Raw genomic sequence first — 19,739 nt, 5'->3', positions numbered from 1 at the left:
TTAATAGAGTTTCCCACATACCCCCACCCCTGCACTTGGGAAAGCTAGCCCTACTTCCTCACCATGGTCAAGGGAGAGCTGTTTCTGCACCTGATAGGGCTAGTCCCAGCACTCCAGTCAGAACAACTCAGCTACTACCATCCAGGGCTTTGTGTTGGCACTAACCTATCTACGACCTACTGGAAAAAGTGACTGGTCCTACAAAAACATAGCCACAGGAAATGAATGGGTTTGGGGTTTGGGGTGAATGATGTGAAATTCCCAAAGAATCAATAAAAACTATGTTAATAAAAAAGTGACTAAGACACTATCTTAATTAGGGTTTCTATTACTGTGAAGAGACACCATGACCATGACAACACTTATAAAGGAAAAACATTTAATTGGAGTGTCTTACATTTTCAGAGGTTTAGTCCATTATCATCTAACCATGGTGGCATACAGGTAGACATGGAGCTGGAGAAGTAGCTGAGAGCCCTACATCTTTACTCAAAGGCAACAGGAAGTGGTCATGAGATGTTGGCAAAGTCTGCTTATTTGTTCCCAACTGCCCAGACCCAAAATAATTACACAAAAACTATAATATTTAAAACACTGCTTGGCCAATAACTTAAGCATATTGCTAGATAGCTCTTATATCTTAAATTAACCAATTTTCATTATTTTATATTTTACCATGAAGCTCATGGTTTACTGGTAAAGTTCCCAGGCATCTGTCTCCTTTGGCATCAGCTGTATGACATCTCACTGATTCAGCCTACTCTCTCTCTACATCTCTGTTTGGATTTCCTGCCTGGCTTTACTCTGTTAAGCCATTGGCCAAACGTAGCTTTATTCATTAACCAATAAAAGCAACACATACAGAAGAACTTCCCACACCAATGAGACAATGGCTGTGGCTTAAGCATATAGGAAACATCAAATCCCATGCCCACAGTAATATACTTCTTCCAACAAGGCCATACCCACTCCAACAAAGTCATACCTCCTAATAGTGCCACTCCCTTGGGGGCCATTTGCGTTCAAACCACCACATGCACATACACAGACACACACACCTGGGTATATAAATATAACTACTCATTCTCCCAGTGTTATTTGTATGTATATGATTTCAGGACTAGCCAACCACTTAGTCCTGTATAAACGAGTTAAGTGTCTCTTCTCTGGGAAGAAGTATTTCACCTAATCTCAGCATTCTTTAGTTGCCACTTCTTTGTTTAGGGTTAGGACTCCATTAGATTTCCCTCTTCCATGTTAGCTTGTCTAATTTTGTTTTACTTCTTCGGGTCTTATTTATGAAGTATATTGTTGAGGTCTCTTGAATTAAGTTCCCTGTCATTTTAAGGAGACACAATCTCACTTCAGATTTCTTGATTCTCTGGCTCTTAAAGGATTTTTTGCCTCCTCTTCTCTCTTCTGCTATGTTGCCTAGGCTTTATATACAGAAGTTATATTGTAGATGTATCAACTGAGACTGGGCACACCCCATAATCACTTTTCTCTGCATTTTGGCTGGTTGTACTTTTCTGTGATAGCTTCCATCTGTTGCAAAAACAAGTTTTCTTTGATTTTGTTTCTATTCTTGTTTTTTTAGAAGGTGAGAGCTACACTTATCTGTGTATATAAGAATAAATATGTAGAATACGCTTAATAATTATGTTGGTTTTGTAAAGTGGTGATAGTAGGCTCTCCTCTAAGATCTACAACCTCAATAACCTTAGGTAGTTGATGAGGTTTCCAGTCCCAGGCATAATTTTTTTCTTATTGAGAGGCCTTAAGTACAATTAGAAAGCTGTTGGTTACACCTAAGATTTAAGTACCACTGGGCGGTGGTGGCACATGCCTTTAATCCCAGCACTCGCGAGGCAGAGGTAGGTGCATCTCTGAGAGTTTGAGGCCAATCTGGTCTACAAAGAGAGTTTCAGGACAGCCAGAACACAGACACAGAGAAACCCTGTCTCAAAAAAAAATTAAATAAAACAACAATGTTGTAATAGGAGCAGCGGGGCTGTGTCCCCAGCACCCCGGCTGCGTGGCTAGCTTATGCCCCAAAATAACAACACACAAACTGTATTCTTTTAAACACTGCTTGGCCCATTTCTATCTAGCCTCTTCTAGGCTAATTCTCACATATTAATTTAGCCCATTTCTAATCATCTGTGTAGCACCATGAGGTGCGCTTACCAAGAAAGATTCAGCATGTCTGACCTGGCGGCTGGCTGCATCGCCGTCTGCCCGGGAGAGAGGAGCATGGCGTCTCTGAGCTCACTTCCTCTTCCTCCCAGCATTCTGTTCTGTTTACTCCTCCCACCTATGTTTTAACCTATCAGGGCCAAGCAGTTTCTTTATTGCTTAACCAATGAAATCAACAGATTGATATATGACACTCCCACATCACAACAAAAAAAGAAAAAGATGTAAGTACCACTCTTGCACCCTTAAGGTTATTGTGCTATTGTAGTCATCCTTATGATTCATAGGTGTGACAGCTTAGTGGGAATATTAATTGCTTCCATTTCTTGAAAGCTTACATAGCACCTTCTTGTTTCTGAAGTGCATGGTGTCTTCAGCAATAGGAAATTATCCTCAACCTCTGTGAGGCAACCAAGGGCAATAGTAATAGCCTATATTGCATTGAGAGTCTCTTAAACTCCCCTGATGAATAGCCCCAAAGGGAGTTTCTTATGCCTGATAGTGGGATTTTTGTTAGTCAGTATTGTAGTGATATTTAATTTGTATTTTAATAAATAAAGCTTGCCTGAAGATCAGGAGTTACCTGAAAATCACTGGTCAGCCTTATAGACCAGGCAGTGGTGATAAATAACTTTAATCCCCATAGCCACACTAGTTTGCCATAAAAAAACAGGTGGTAGTGATGCATGCATGCCTTTAATCCCAGAACTAGAGAGGATTATAAAATGAGAGGAGACAGCTCTCTGACACAGTCTCATTCTGAGATTACCAGAGGCAGGATCACCATTTCAGACTGAGGTAGAGGTAAGAGCCAGTGGCTGGCAGTTTTGCTTGTCTGACCTTCAGGTTAAACCCCAATACCTGTCTCTGGGTTTTTATTATTTGTGCTATACAGTATCTCTTGGGAAGAATATTGTTATCCCAAATGAGATAACGTGTGTGTGTGTTTATAGCTATATGTGAATAAACAAATTGCTATAGGTGAATAAATAGAAGTGTTGTTCCTTATGGCCTTTAATTTTTTTATATTATTTCTCCCTACCCTTTCCTCCCTCTAACCCCCACCCATATACCCCTTTATGCCTTCTTTCAAATTCATGGCCTCTTTTTCATTAGTTGTTGTAGCATGCATATGTGGATATTCATGTATGTTCCTAAATACAAGTTTCTGAGTCTGTTAATGTTACTTATATGTATGTTTTCAGGACTGACCATTTGGTATTAGATAATCAATGAATGTTTTAGACATCCTTGTTATTTTACCCTCTCTTTCTGTATTGATCCCCTTCCCCACTCCACAATTAAACCTCCCTTCCATTTTACCCCCATTTCCCCCTTCAAATCACTTGCACCTTTCTATTCTCCTAGATAAATATCTACTATCTTGCTGAAAACAACAAGAAAAAACAAATTCTAAATGGATCAAAAACCTTAATGTGAAACCTGAAACCTCTAGAAGAAAACATAGGCAGTACTCTATGAGATATAGGTGTAGAAAAGGAAATTCTGAATAGGACTCCATTTGCCCAGAAATTAAGGTCAACAATTGACAAGTGGGAACTCATAAAACTAAAAAGCTTCTGCACAGCTAGAGAAAAATCAAGTGAAAAAGAAATGCAAAATTTTACCAGCTATTCAGACGATTAATATCTAGAATATGTAAATAATTCAGAAAATAGTCAATAAAACAAAGAACTCAAGTTTTAAAAGGGGTAGGACAATGGGTCTGAACAGAGATTTTCCAAAAGAAGAAATAAAAGTGACTAAGTAATATTTCAAAAACTGTTTGTACTCTGTCTTAAGGCGTCTAATGTTCTTATAAAACACCATGACCAAAAGTAACTTGAGGATGAAAGAGTTTATATGATCGTACAGCTTATAGTTCACTATCGAGGAAAATTAGAGCAGGAACTCAATACAATACAAGAACGTGGAAGCAGGAACTGATGAGAAGGCCATAGATGAATGCTACTTACTGGCTTGCTCCTCCTGGCTTTCTCAGTTTATTTTCTTATACACTCTAGGACCATTTACCCTGGAGTAGCACCATCCACAGTCGTCTGAATCCTCCCGCATCAGTCCTTAATCAATAAAATGCCCCACAGGTTTGCCTACAGACTAATCTTATGGAAGTTTTTTCAATTCAGATTTGTTCTTCTCAAACCACTGTAGGTTGTGTCAAGTTGGCATAAAACTAACCAGAGGAAATGTGATATTTAAAAAAAAATCTTTGAGATTTTATCTTACTCCAATCTGAATAGCCAAGGTCAACAAAACAAAATTTAAAAAAAACACAACAAATGCTGGGGGAAAAGAACCCTCATTCACTCTTGGTGAAATTGCAAACTGATCCAACCCTTCTGGAATCAGTGTGGAGAATCCTGTAAAAGCTAAATGTAAATCTATCATAGGATCTAGTTGTACTCCTCCTTGGTATATGTCCAAAGGACTCAACCTCCTACTCCACAAATAATTACTCAGTCATGTTCATTGCTGCTCTATTCACAATAGTTAGAAAGTAGAAACAGCATAAATGTCCTTCGACTAAAGAATAGGTAATGAAAATGTGGTACATGTACACCGTAGAATACTATTCAACTGTATAGAAAAATGAATTCATGAAATGTGTAGGTAAATGGATAGTATTAAGAAATATTATATTGAGTGGGGTGACCAAGACCCAGAAAGATAGACACCATATGTTTTCTCATATCTGTGGCTCTTCTCTCCAGATCTTCAGCTATGACTATATAATATCTGGAGTAACCACAGAAACCAGAGAAGTAGAGAGAGGGACATGGAGTGATGGACACTAAAGAGAGTACTAGCAGGATATAAATACTTTTAACTTTATTTCTCCTCATGAATTTCAAAATTCTACTTGAATATTTCAGACAATCAATAGTCACCTTCTAGAACTTTTTTCTGTTAACATATTCAGATATACATTCAAACCTTCATTATCATCTTATCACGTGTCTATCTGTATTCCAAAGAGCACTATCATCTTTAAGGTTTTCCAAGTTAGAAACTTAGAGTTGATCTCAATTCCTCTCTATACTTCAAACTGTACATGGTTTTCTAAGTTATTTTTATCACCTTTATTCCCAACAGATTTTAGTACTATTGACAAATCAATGTTTTAAATTATTTTTGTCTATAAAGCAAAATAACAAAATTGAGATTTCATTAAGGAAAGGTGGGGTTTGGTTGGTGGTTATTTTGTTTTGTTTTGTTTTGTTTAGACAGGGTTCTATGTGTCCCAGATTGGCCTCAAATTCACCATGTAGCTGATAAGGATGCCCCTCTTAAATTCTGGAATTACAAGCATATGTCACCACACATGAATCTTACTGATGCTGGGGATTAATCCCTGGGCTTTGTGTATAGTAGGTAGGTATTCTACCAACTGAGCTACACCTTAAAACAAAATCTTTTTTTTAGTTTTACTTCTTTGTGTGATGGGGGTATTTGTGTTTGCGTGCCAATGCACACAAAGGTATGTGAAAAGATAACCTGTGGGAGTCACTTATCTCCTTGTACTATATCTTAATTAGGGTTGCTATTGCTGTGAAGAGACTCCATGACCACAGAAACTGTTATGAAGAAAACCTTTAATTGGGGTGGCTTGCTTACAGTTTCAGAAGTTCACTCCATTATCATCATGGTGACAAGCACGGAGGCATGCAGGCAGACATGGTGCTGGAGCTCAGAATGCTACATCTTGACCAGAAGGGAACAGGAAGTCAACTAACCAGGTTACCTAAAAATTTTTCCACAAAGTACCCAGTACTTCCTATCTACTTTTTGTGTGAGAGCACCATCACCTTTACACAGTGCCATTGATTTCACCCTTACCCACCTTCTATCCGTTTTATGTGCTGTAGCTAGAGAAATATTTTACAATTTTATTTATTATTGTGTATGTATATTTATGTGTGAGAACATGCAAGGGTATATATACCATTGCACATGTGTGAAAGTCACAGGAACTTTTTTCAGGGCTTGATTCTCTCAGAATTGGATCAGTAAATCAAACTCAGACCTTGTGTGTGTAAATATATTATATAATGTATAAATATAATGCATCTAAAATATATTGTATAATATGTATATGTTTGTATATTTGTACAGCAATTGCCTTTACCTGCTGAGCCATCTTACAGTCCCTAAAGTAATTTTTGAAATACAAATCTTACTTACTGTTATCATTCTCTTGTGAAAAGTCCTACATCCACTTAGTATCTTTCAAAAAACCCATTATTCTTATAACTTACACAATTTTGCATGTTCTTTCCCCTTCTTACTGTTGTAGTTTCAATTCATACAACTCAAGTTTCTATACAAATTCAGCCCAAGATATGTCATGTTTCTTTAGATTTTAAGTTGTTTTCCATGTTGTAGCCAAAAATTTTTATGTTATTTTAATTCATTTAAGCTAACATCTACAGGGCATTGTTCATCCACAAACATTTCTTGAGTATCTCCAAAGACACAGGCACTATTTTTGACACCAGAGCTATAACTGTGAGAAAATTCATGGCTGTCATATAATTCCCATTCTAATAGAATAACCTGTTTTATTTTTATAAAGCAAATATGTATTATACCAAAGGGTAATTAAAAATAAGGAAGGAGATATGGACTACAGAGGCAGCTTGATAAAAACTGCAAAAGGTAACAATGTAGTACAGGAAAGGTAAAATCCTATCATTCAATGCTTTGCAGCTTTGACCAAATCACCTAACCCGTTCGTCATGAGTCTTTGGGTTTCAATAATAATACCAGTCATACACATTGTTAAAAATAAGTTGCCATCTCTATTCTTTAACCTGGAAGGAAGAAGAAAATATGTCAATAGTAAGCCACTTTTCTTGGATAAGTTCTTCCTAGAAATAATCCCTCAGTCATCTCTTGTATACCTACTACATAAAATAAGTATGTCCAACATTTTGTTATGAAGACCTTAACAAATTGAAAGACTAAAATCATTTAGAGTCGGAAAACCTTAGCCTGTCACCTACATCCTACCATTAAGATATTACTATGTTTGTTTTATCATGGAACCTTCTATTTCTCTATCCATCTATTGTGGTTCATTTTGATGTCAACTTGACACAAGTTAGAAGTCATCCAGGAGGAGGGAACCTCAGTTGAGAAAATACCTCCGTAAGATCCTGCTGTAGGGCATTTTCTTAACTAATTATTGATGTGAGAGGATCCAGCCCATTGTGGGTGTTGCCACCCCTGAGCTGGTAGTCCTGGTATCTATAAGAAAGCAGGCTGAGCAAGCCATGAGGAGCAAGCCAGTAGCAAGCACTCTTCTAAGGCCTCTAGCTTCAGCTCCTGCACCCAGGTTCCTGCCCTGTTGAATTTCTGCCCTGACTTCCTTTGTTGATGAGCTATAATGTGGAAGTGTAAGCTAAGTAAAATCTTTCCTCCCCAAGTTGTTTTGGTCATGGTGTTTCACCACAGCAAAAGAAACCCTAACTAAAACACCATCTATCCACCCACCAGTTGACCATGTTTTTTGAACCATTTTAAGGTAAACTACAGATATGAATATATCTCCCACTAAAATACTTCAACATTTATATAAAATAGAGTTCAATATGGTTCTATACCTGTCTATTTTTAAGTGAAATATACATATAGTGATGTTTTAAAATGTTAAATATAAACTTATGGAGGTTTGAGAAATGAATATGAATATACTTCTGTGTCATGAATCTATATCAATATATAAAATATTATCCTTAATAGAGGAAGTACTTTTCTATTGTCCAGTCAAACCCTGCATATATACCCCCAAAGGAAGCCACTGTTTGGTTGGTTGGTTTAAATAATAAGATATAAATAATATATAAAAATTATGTCTACATTGTTTCTAGTTTGATTTCATTATGATTGAAATTGCTATAAAATTTTCCATAAATACTTTTGTGAATATATATTTTCATTTCAATTAAATGAATACATAGGGATGTGTAATAGTTACTTTTCTCATTGCTCTGACAAAATGCCTAAAAAAGCAATTCAGGGAAGGACTCCATACTCAGTTACACCTCTCCAGAAACCCCCTCAGAGACTTTCCCAGAGGTTTATCTCTTAGGTGGTTCTAGAGTCTATCAAGTTGGTAATCAGTGTTAAGAATCACAGGATAGTACAGATATGTCAGAGTCCACAAATGTTTAGTTTTAGTAAACAATGTTTTGCCAAATTATTTGTACAATTTTACATCTTCATATAGAAAGGATGAAATTGCATCTGCTCCAGTTCCTTACCAGTGCAGTCAGTTGTATTAATTTTAACTACTGTTATAGATACTTTTTTTTTTTTAGTTTTTCGAGACAGGGTTTCACTGTGGTTTTGGAGCCTGTCCTGGAACTAGCTCTTGTAGACCAAGCTGGCCTCGAACTCACAGAGATCCGCCCACCTCTGCCTCCCAAGTGCTGGGATTAAAGGCGTGCGCCACCACCGCCCGGCTTATAGATACTTTTTTAGGATAGCCTTGTGAGTAAGTGTTAACAGGAATTAGATAATTCGATCTGTACAGTACTACCAACAAATAAAATGTTAAAAATATCCAATTACCTAAAATAATAAGCTGTGACAGATTTATTCTTTCCAAGTTGTCTGAATATCACCTGTTTAGTAGATCTACTAAACAGGTGCTTATTTAACACATGAGGAAAAAAGAATATTGGTTCTGTTTATGCTGTGTACTAAAACTAAGAAATGCCATGTGATATTCAGAAGAGAACCATTATTTCTCTTTGAAAGAAAGACTTTTTAGCAGTGTCTGCTAAAATCTGACAATATAATACATACCTGTAGTAAAATGTAGGTTTTTTTAACTCTATGTGGGCCCTCCACCCTGCTTCCAAATAGATACATGGAGACTTATTGTTGCTTATGAATGCCTAGCCTTAGCTTATGAAGTTCTAGCCAGCTTTTCTTAAATTATCCCATCTACCTTTTTCCTCTGGGCTTTTATCTCCAATATTCTATATGTCTTTCTTTCCTTCTTATTCCATGGCTGGTTGTGTGGCTGGGTGGCAGGCCCTTGGCATTCTCCTGTCCTACGTTTCTCACTTTTTGATCTCTTTTGTTCTTCTTTCTCCCCCTATTCTCTCTGCCTGGTAGCCCCGCCTATCCCTCTCCTGCTTAGCTATTGACTGTTCAGCTCTTTATTAGACCAATCAGGTGTTTTAGGCAGGCAAAGTAATACAGCTTCACTGAGTTAAATAAATGCAACAAAAAAGAGTGAAACACATCTTTGTATCATTAAATAAATACTCCATAGCATAAACAAGTGTAATACATCTTAAACTAATATTCTACAACATTTCCCTTTTTTGTCTAAATAAAACTGAAGTTTTAACTTTAACATAGTAAAACTACATACAACAAAAAGAGTTATCAAGTAAAAATTATATTTACAATATTTAGTCCATTTTATATTTAGCAAATTCAGAGAAAAGATTCCATTATCTATTTTATCTTATTGATTCCAAAGTTTTATAGCTAATTTACTTTCTATAACTAAGGAAAACTATAACTCTAACTATTTAGACTTTAACTCCATCAGAGACCCCAGGATGTAACCTAACAACAGAAAAATCTGTCCTCCTGGACAATCACCCAAATTCCCTCTGCAACATTGTTGCATCTGTCTTTGGCCTACAGACCTAGAATATCTGGCAGGCTTTTCAGTGAAACAGGAAATGTGAAAGAATCTCCTGCCTTATATTGGCAAAGTTCATCAGTTGCTTACCCCTGGGTCCTGCAGATTATCTATCAGGCTCTTCTGTGAAGCACAAATCTTGAAGAACTCCCTTACCTTGTCTTGGCCAAGTTCAACACTTTTTTCCTGTGTCTTGTTTGTTGAATCTGTACAGCATACTATCAATAGTCAAGGCAAAAGCCGTTTCTTGCCCAAATGACTAGCCTTGCCACATTGAAAGCAAACTGTATATGGAGTGGGTTTTTCTTTTGTGCCCATCATCCTTTTATGAAGTAAATTAGCGGTGCCCAGAGAAGATGTGTCTTATTATCATGAAAAGTCTTAGGCTGTTAAACATCTTTAAATGCTATGTTCTATATGTCTTTGAAGTATTTCATCTACCTGTCTAAAATATACCTATTTGACCTTGAAAACATACCTAATATGACTACAAGTTTGATTATTATAGATTAACTACCAACCTCATTTCTTAATTATACATTTTCATTTTTAAATGAGCTGCATAAGCACAATACCCCAAACAAGAGTAGAAACATATATACAGTATAACAAAAATAACTTTAAATTTGTATCAACATACCAAAATCCATACCAATAAAAAATTATTGTTGAGATTAAAATTTATCTTTTTCTTCTATATTTCTATATTCCCCTAAATGATAACAAACATCAATAACTCATCAAATAACCAACTAACTACCCTATCTCTTGGTAATGTGGGCATCAGGTTCTCCAGACTGCTTCCAATTCTCTAGGTGAAGGCATCTTTAGGGTCCCTATGAAAATTGAGGTAATGACCAAGTCCTGGGAAGACCAGCTGTAACCTTTGTTGATAGGTATCACCTGTCAAGATTCAGGAGGTCTCCCACCATGAAACCTGATTTATATCAACCCTGAAGAAATCCACAGCCTCTCATTTACTGTAGAAATAAAAGCAAAACCTCTTCTCCAAACTGCATTTTTTGAGTTCCATTTTAAAGTTAAGACATTCTTAAAATATCCAGCTGCTTTATTTCAGCTGTTCCTCTTTCAATCCCATGTCTCTTATAGCAGTTGTTGTTTGCTCATCAGCAATCAAAAAATTCAAAATCAACACAACACTATATAACATTCAGACTCCCTGTGTATTTTCCATTGTTATGTGGCTTTTTTATAATACTTTTACTCTTTCTTTAAAGACTTTATTATTTTTAAACTATTTCTTCCTATAACTGTCTATACTATTCCTCATTTCTTTCTTAAGCCTATGCACATTTTTAAACATACTGGAACCTGTTAAGAGTTTTCTTCCATACTGACTCTGTCGTTTCTGCTTATCTCTATTATTTTCTGACCTCATGAACAAAGGAGCAGCTAGGAACTCCACTAAGGCTTTGGCACTGGCTCCACCCTCTTCTTAGTTTCATAAAAGCCAAGCCTAAAGCTCATAAACCCGGTTGGAGATCTGTAACCCAGTACTACATTCAGTCCCCCAGCTCTGTAATGCCAGTGTTCTGAATGTGTCAGGCATTTTTTTACTTAGATTTTTGTTCCTACTTAATGTACTGGCTGCTCAAGGGTTCACTGTACATCAGAAACTCTTAAAGGAGCCATGTCCTTTTAAAAAAAAGCTTTCTCAGCCTTCATCTGGTGATGAATGGAGATAGAGACAGAGACCAACATTGGAGCACCGGAATGAGCTCCCAAGGTCCCAATAAGGAGCAGAAGAAGGGAGAACATGAGCAAGGAAGTCAGGACCGTGAGGGGTGCACTCACCCACTGAGACAGTGGGGCTGATCTATTGGGAGCTCACCAAGGCCTGCTGGACTGTGACTGAAAAAGCATGGGATAAAACCGGACTCTCTGAACATGGCGGACAATGAAGGCTGCTGAGAAGCCAAGGACAATGGCACTGGGTTTTGATCCTACTGCATGTACTGGCTTTGTGGGAGCCTAGCCTGTTTGGATGCTCACCTTCCTAGACCTGGATGGAGGGGGGAGGACCTTGGACTTCCCACAGGGCAGGGAACCCTGACTGCTCTTCGGAATGGAGAGGGAGGGGGAGAAGAGATGGGGGAGGGGAGGGAAATGGGAGGCTGGGAGGAGGCGGAAATTTTTTAAATAAAAAAAAAAGCTTTCTCAGGCCCTATGGAAAATCAAGCTTCACATTGGAACGCCAAAATGTAGTTGGTTGTTTGTTACTCTTTTAGGGACCTGCCACTCAGCTCCCAAATAAATGCATGGAGACTTATCTTACTTATGAATGTCTGGCTTTAATTTGATTTGTTTCAATTAAGCTTTTCTAACTTAATTTAATCCATTTTTCTTCTTCTATGTTTTGCTTCTAGACTTTTTACCTTATTCTGTATGTCTTTCTTTACTTTACTTCTTACTCCATGGCTGACTGTGTGGCTGGGTGGTTGGCCCCTAGCAACTTCCTCTCCTTCTCCTTTTCTCCCTCCTCCCTTTTCTTCTCTTGTTTATTTCTCCTGTCTAGCTATTGGATGATTAGCTTTTTATTAAACAAATCAGATGTTTTAGGCAGGAAGAGTAACACAGCTTTACAGAGTTAAACAAATGCAACTTTAAAGAATGCTACACATCTTTGAATTATTAAACTAATATTCCACAGCACATACCTTACAACCCAGAAATTCCATCCTTAACTTTCTACCAAGCAAAGTGAATACATACATTTACCAAGATCCATAATAGAATGTTCTTGGAAGCACTATTTATGAGTTCCAAAGTAGAAACTACTCAAATGTTCATTAACAGAATGAATATATTATGGTATGATCATGCAATTAAATTCCATAATTCACCAATAAAGAATACTTCTAAATGATAAATTTCATGAATATAATATCAAATGAAAGATGACAGATACAAAAGAGGAGATACCATATGATTTAATTTTTATAAAATTTTTATAAACAATGTTTAGTGCTAGAAATCAGGAAGGTAATTACCCTTGGCTAGGAGAAAGAATGTGACTGGAAAGAGGCTCAAGAAAATGCTACAGTGTTATGGTAATAATTGGTATCTCATTAGTAGTGATATGAATGTCACCCCATCATGAAAATTCATCAAAATTTATTTTCTGTGTTTTTCTATATGTAGCATACTTCAGTAAAAATTAATCTCCCTTATTCTTTTTCTTTTAGACAGGGCACAACTATGTAGCCTTGGCTGACCTCAAACTGAAAGAGATCCACCTGCTTCTGCCTCTTTAATGCTATGATTAGAGGTATGTGCACCACAGTTGGACAGAAAAACATTGTCTTAGTTAAGGATTTTTAGTGGTCTTCATAAGTGTAGAAGGAACAGCGGGCCACTTCCTGCCACCCAGCTCCCAGCCACCGGCTAGCTTTAGCCAAAATAATTACACGGAAACTGTATTCATTTAAACACTGCCTGGCCCATTAGCTCTAGCCTCTTACTGGCTAACTCTCACATCTTGATTAACCCATTTCTATTAATGTGTATCGCCACTTGACTGTGGCTTACCGGCATGAGTCTAACCACCATCCATCTTGGGTAGGAGAAGCATGGCATCTGTCTCTGCTTTCTTCTTCCCACAATTCTGTTCTGTCTTCCATGCCTATCTATGTTCTGACCTATCAGGCCAAGCATTTTTCTTTATTAATTAACCAATGAAAGCAACAGATAGATAGAAGACCCTCCTACATCAACTAAGCAGATAAATTCCAAGAATTTACCATACCCTACATGACTATATATATGATCTTGCCCCTAGCTACTTCCTCTATTTGATTTCTTCAATCATAATTCTCCTTACTTATTTAATATATGAGGGGCTGCTTGTTTGTTCCTGGCCACCTGGCTAGCTTAGACCCAAAATAATAACACAGAAACTGTATTCGTTAAATCACTGTTTGGCCCATTAGCTCTAGCTTCTTATCAGCTAACTCTTACATCTTAGTTTAACCCATCTCCATTAATCTGTGCATCACCACGAGGTTGTGACCTACCAGCAAAGTTTCATCACGTCTCTCTCCAGTGGCTCCATGGTTTCTTTCTCTCTGCCTTCCTTCTCCCAGCATTCAGTTCCATCTTCCCCACCTACCTAAGTTCTGCCCAATCAGCAGGCCAAGGCAGTTTCTTTATTCATTAACCAATAAAAGCAACACATACACAGAAGGACCTCCCATACCATCACATGGCCTGCCTGGTGGTTTGTAAACATAATAGTGTGCCATTGTAACCCAAAACTTTGTATTTGCTTTTCTCTCTGCCTAGTCTGCACTTCCTTCAGCTTGTCATATACTGGATTTCTATTCATACAGGCACCAGCTCAAGTGTCATTTCTCCTAAAATTCCTTCAGTACCCAAAAACAAATTTTCCAGTTACCCTTAAATACATGTCACTGTGTTTTCACACAGCATCTGTAGCTAACTGAAGCTATCTTATTTATATTTGTTGTATTTATAAACTTGCATCTTCAATAGAATATAAACTTCCCAATAGCTGGGATCATGTCTCCTATGTTCATCATTGCATATTTATTTTTTAATAAACTCCTTGGCAATGGCAAGTGCTCATGTAAGTGCCAGTGTTGAATAAATGACAGTCTCTGTTAAGATCTCTGTCTATTGTGTTATAGCTAGTATTTTTCCCACAAAAGGAAATACTTGTGGAATTATCTCGTTCTGTTTTGTTAAATATCCTTGTTTACACAGCTTATTTTGCCCTCCTTAGTTTAATATAAAAAGTTCAAATCTCCTTTTGATTTTATGCCCTTTGACAAAGAAGTACTTTCTCCATGAAACACATTTCAGATTAAAAAAAACATATTCTGAGTTGGGAAAAATCAACTGGAACTTAATTTTGACTCCCTGCCACCAGAATTTCCAAAGAAAAACAAAATATGACCAGTAGATAGTAGAATTCCTATCTCTGGTGCTGTATTCCTAAGTATGTATTGATTCATTGTTGTTTCAAGTGTGGAACAGAGACAGTATTATCTAAAACAGTTAAGTAAACAGTAAATGTCTTTATCATGTGTCTGAGATCTTTATTTCTCATGATTCCATATAAGGTACAACAACTATGACCGGGCTGTCATCAACACTGTTCCTTATGATGTTGTTCATCGTTGGTATACAGCACACCGAACCCTAACAACTGAATTGAGAAGGCCTGAGAATGAGCTTTGGGTCAAACTGAAGCCTGGAAAGGTAGTCCTTAAATTCTATAAAGATATCAAATAAACTTGCCATATAAAATCAATGAAGAATGATACTTGTTTAATATGCATCACCATATTACAATATTTTTTCTTATGTCTCAGGTACTGTTCTTGGCCCTGCCATTTATTCCCTGATGATCTGTAAACAGGCACCATGTCATCTCTAAACATCAGACACTTATTGTAATTATGAAGGGATTTAACTAAGATCCTTTCAGCTTAATAATTCCATTTTAAGCATTGATATTTCCTCTAAAGAATAGCTTCAGCTTTACACAAAACATAATTGAGAAATAATAAACTGAGGATTATAGAAAAACACAATTTCATGATTAACTTTGAAGAAATGATAGTTACACAAAGAGTATAAGCTCTCAGGTGCACAGAGCTTATAAACTATTTTCTTTTTAATTGCTATTTAGCCTGCTATGGGGTTAGAAACATCTTATTTTCTTTTTAATTTGCTTAACTTCAAAAGAAAAATATTTCATCAAATGTAACTAATAGAACAATCTAAAGCTTTATCTTTCAGTGAGCTCTTCTGGTTTAAGTTCCTTATGAGTTTCCCTAGTTTTGATTGTTTTCTCTCTCTTTTTTTATACATTCACAGGTACTGTTTATAGACAATTGGTGAATCCTTCATGGCAGGGAATCATTCACTGGTTACCGCCAACTCTGTGGCTGCTATTTAACAAGAGATGATGTGCTAAATACTGCTCGTCTCTTGGGGCTTCATGCTTAAAATTGAAAGCCCTGGGATTATGAGTACACTTGGCATCCTGCTACCAGAATTTTGTATCAACACAACAATATTATGTCAACATTTGTTTCACTTTTTCTCCTTCCTATTCTATGAAACAGAAGATTATCCTTACTTTACCAGGAAAAACCTGTTAAAGAGGGGCTTCAAAATTACCTAATGTCATCCATCTACTAGGGTAACTGTCTTCCCAAGTTATATGATCCTCCTCTTTTCCAAACTTTTTGATGTAATTAATCACTGTAGTTAAGAAATGTAATCTCCATATTAAAAGGAAACTAATATTATGTAATTTGTCTTCTGCTAAATCAGAATGCCATATATTCTAGAAATGACAAAATTTTGATAAAGCAACATTTGTGAAACGTTTTCATCTTTTATAATACATTTGACTAATAATATGTGCTTACTTATATTTTGAATATATCCTATGATATTTTCTAGTTTCTTCCAATTTCAGCAGATGATGGAATATTGCTTTTCTATTTAATGACTGAATAGTATTCTACTGTGACACATTTTTGTTACCTGTTAATGGAAAGCAAGGTTGATTCCTTATTTTAGCTACTGTTAATAATATATTGAAAACCCTGGTCATGCAGATTTGCTGTGATAAACAGATTTAATTTTCCATTGGTGTGTAATATAATCAGAGAGGGCATATAAATAAAACAGTAGTTTTGTTTTTAAAAGCTTTGTATTGTTTCCCATAATGAATATACTAATTTAGATTCATATAAACAGTATAATAAGCATTCTTTTCAGTATACATAGACACTAACTTTTGTGCTTTTTGGTGTTGATAATTGCAATTCTAGCTAGATCAAAATGATACCTCATTGTGGATTGAGTTGGCTTCTTCCTGAATACTAGTGATATTTAGCAACTTTTCAGATACCTCTTGACCATTTTATATGTTCTTTTGAGAACTGTGAATCCAGAATTTTTGCCAACTTTTAATTAGTTGTTTGTATTTTAGCTATTGAATTTTTGAAGTTTTCTATATATTTAAACAACCTCACCATTTCAGATGTATAGTTAATAAATCATTTATCTCATTCTATAGGTTTTCTTTTAATCGTTATACTCCTGTATCTTTTGCTATAAAAAAGCACCTTAACACCCTTAAAAGTTACCACGGACCCCAAAATCTAATACTAATTATATTAGATACTGAGAGCAAGAAATGTTTAAAAGTTAAAAAGACAAAAGTACCAGTCCATTCGTTATCAGATGCATGCCATTATAACGTGTCATGCCACCTGAAGTCTCTGTACTAGTGAGACAAATGGGAATGAAAAAAACAAATAACCGGGCGGTGGTGGCGCACGCCTTTAATCCCAGCACTCGGGAGGCAGAGGCAGGCGGATCTCTGGGAGTTCGAGACCAGGCTGGTCTACAAGAGCTAGTTCCAGGACAGGCTCCAAAACCACAGAGAAACCCTGTCTCGAAAAACCAAAAAAAAAAAATAGTATTGCTATAAAAATAGTTTTTAATCTTAAAAACCCATGAAAAAAAGGTACCCAGGAACACCATTGTATGTATCTGTAGAAAATACTTTGATGAGTCTTGGGCTAGAGGCTTAGATCATTGGGTCAGTCATTTAACTATATCAGCACATTAAAGGGCTTAGCTGAAACCCTAAACCTTCATCTTGTAGTCTACCATGAATAAAGGAGAATTTGCAGTCTCCTACAGGACATCTCCACTGTCAAAATCACTTGATAGCACAAGTATGATAATGAGATGGAAATGGAATTCAAATATGTTTTATCATCCTGGAAGAGTTGTCTCCATCTATATCATCTCTCAAGAAATTAAATTAAGAGTCATGGAAACTCTTGGAATAAAGCCGTGATCAGTTTGGTGTTTACAAGAGGAATAATTGCAAACAGCTTTCAGACATTTGAGATCCATGCAGTTCTTATACACACACATGCACACACACACACACACACACACACACACACACACATCACTGAATGTTCAAAGGGTTACTGGGTTTGACTATTCAGGGAACTCATCATGTAGATGGTATGCCTCCAGAGTACTTGATATTTCTAAGCAAACTTGTCTTTTGGCAATTGGATAGCATTTACAAATATAAACCCTCTTCCTCCATTTCTGCTGTTCTTTTCATATTCCTTCTCTTAAAATATTATACAAGTAAACTGCAAAAGTTTTACAGACACAATTTAGTGCTCTGTTTCCTTTATGCCTTCAGAGGTAGGGTACATAAGCTTACAATGATTATTTTAAATATTTTATTCTTTGATCATTTGATAAATGAATTTTGATCATATTTACCCCCACTTGTTACCCTCCCTTATCTGCCCCTACTTCAGCCAAATTTCTTCTCCTTGCCAACAAGTCCTCCTCCTACTCTCATGTCCTCATTGTGACCCACTGAGTTTAAGGTTAAGTGGCATAGGGATTGGATAGTAGGGTAGAAGAGGGAGTACTGGGTGGGAATAACTAACACTAAAGACATTTGTAAAAGTCATAGAAACCTGCTACTGTAGAAGCTTCCTAACATACAAATGTGTGCATGCATGTGTGTGTGTGCGTACGTGTATATGTCTTTAAATTGAATTACCTATAATAAGAGGGACAGTGCCTCTCCCAGGTATCGGATGCCATGAAATAAGAACCTCAGTCCCAGGTATGTTTAACACTTTAAATTTGTTGGTCAGTAGAGTCTTTTAGACAACCTCCAAACATTATTTGCTATTACCATTGCTCCTGGTTACCCTCCAGAACTAGATTTTAAGACCCTATTGCTGAAGGCATCACATACTTGAGTCATAGAACATGCAGAAATCAAAATGCTTTGTACTAACTGTGAAACTTCAACACTACTGGCTAGCTTTTATAGTGCTGAATGATACTATGCAAGCCTCCAGGGGACAAAATGAATCATCAGTCTTTACCATCTGTTAACTCTACAAGCTACAATAATGACTGGCCTGGCAAGATAATCCCACTGTTGTAAGTGCCACAAATGCTATGGAAGTGACCAACCACTTTCTGCTTGGATTTAATACCCAGTCTACAAGATGGAACTGATGCCTGGTATCATTACTGGTCAAAAAAAAAACCCTGTGACTTACTAGATCTTTGTCCCTTGGAGAGAACCTAATATTATTATTTTACTAAATAGATGTAATAATAAACTGCCCCATTATTTTTTGTCTTATACTCATAGATTAGTATATCTATCAACCCTTATCAGAGAAATTTTGCAGTAGATGGTTAGACCCAGAACTGATCAACATACAAAGAAAAACAGCCTGTAGATGTCTCAGCTCCACATAAGACATCTATATCACACACACACACACACACACACACACACACACACACAAATACATGCACGCTAGCACACACACGTGTACACATACACGACACGACTCAGAAACCATCTAGGAAGAGGGGGTACTTGCACTCTTTGATGAACTTCGTAAGAACAGTACTTGCTGGACATGACAAGGCCATTGCACACAAAACTCACAGTTGTTGCGACTTTTAGCACATGATCAAGCCAGCCAAAATACACAGCATGGATGAAGAAGAGACTCATGAAGTCCCACCCATACTTGAGGAGCTATTAGCTACTCGGGGAGAAAGAGACAGTTTTGTTTTGCTGCCTGGTGCACTAAGTCAGCATACTAAGACATTTTTATCTGAAAGGTAAAAGGGCAAGACACACACACTTTCTTGACGGTTTCCTTCTTTTTTCTTCTCTATTCTCTATTCTTTGTTTTCCTGGTAATTTCCTTCTCTCATTCTTGATGTTTTCCTTCCAAATCTATCTTTATTCTTTCTGTTATGGCTTATATACCCC

General features: G+C 36.7%; 1 protein-coding gene across 1 annotated transcript in view; it reads left to right on the top strand.

Moving 5' to 3' along the window:
* Positions 1 to 15,769, top strand: part of LOC121437077 (trimethyllysine dioxygenase, mitochondrial-like) — a 117,560-nt gene extending 101,791 nt beyond the window's left edge. Inside the window, exons 7-8 of the mRNA XM_041636928.1 lie at positions 14,986 to 15,124; positions 15,746 to 15,769. Coding sequence (XP_041492862.1) covers positions 14,986 to 15,124; positions 15,746 to 15,769 — 163 coding nt within the window. The remainder of the gene's footprint in view (positions 1 to 14,985; positions 15,125 to 15,745) is intronic.
* Positions 15,770 to 19,739: the final 3,970 nt, after the last annotated feature.

Source organism: Microtus oregoni, unplaced genomic scaffold, assembly GCF_018167655.1.
Source record: "Microtus oregoni isolate MIOR12 unplaced genomic scaffold, Mior012 000050F_ref0000143, whole genome shotgun sequence".
In the NCBI taxonomy this organism is placed as follows: domain Eukaryota; kingdom Metazoa; phylum Chordata; class Mammalia; order Rodentia; family Cricetidae; genus Microtus; species Microtus oregoni.
Note: the sequence above shows the minus strand (reverse complement) of the source record. Positions and strands in the feature narration are given on the sequence as shown.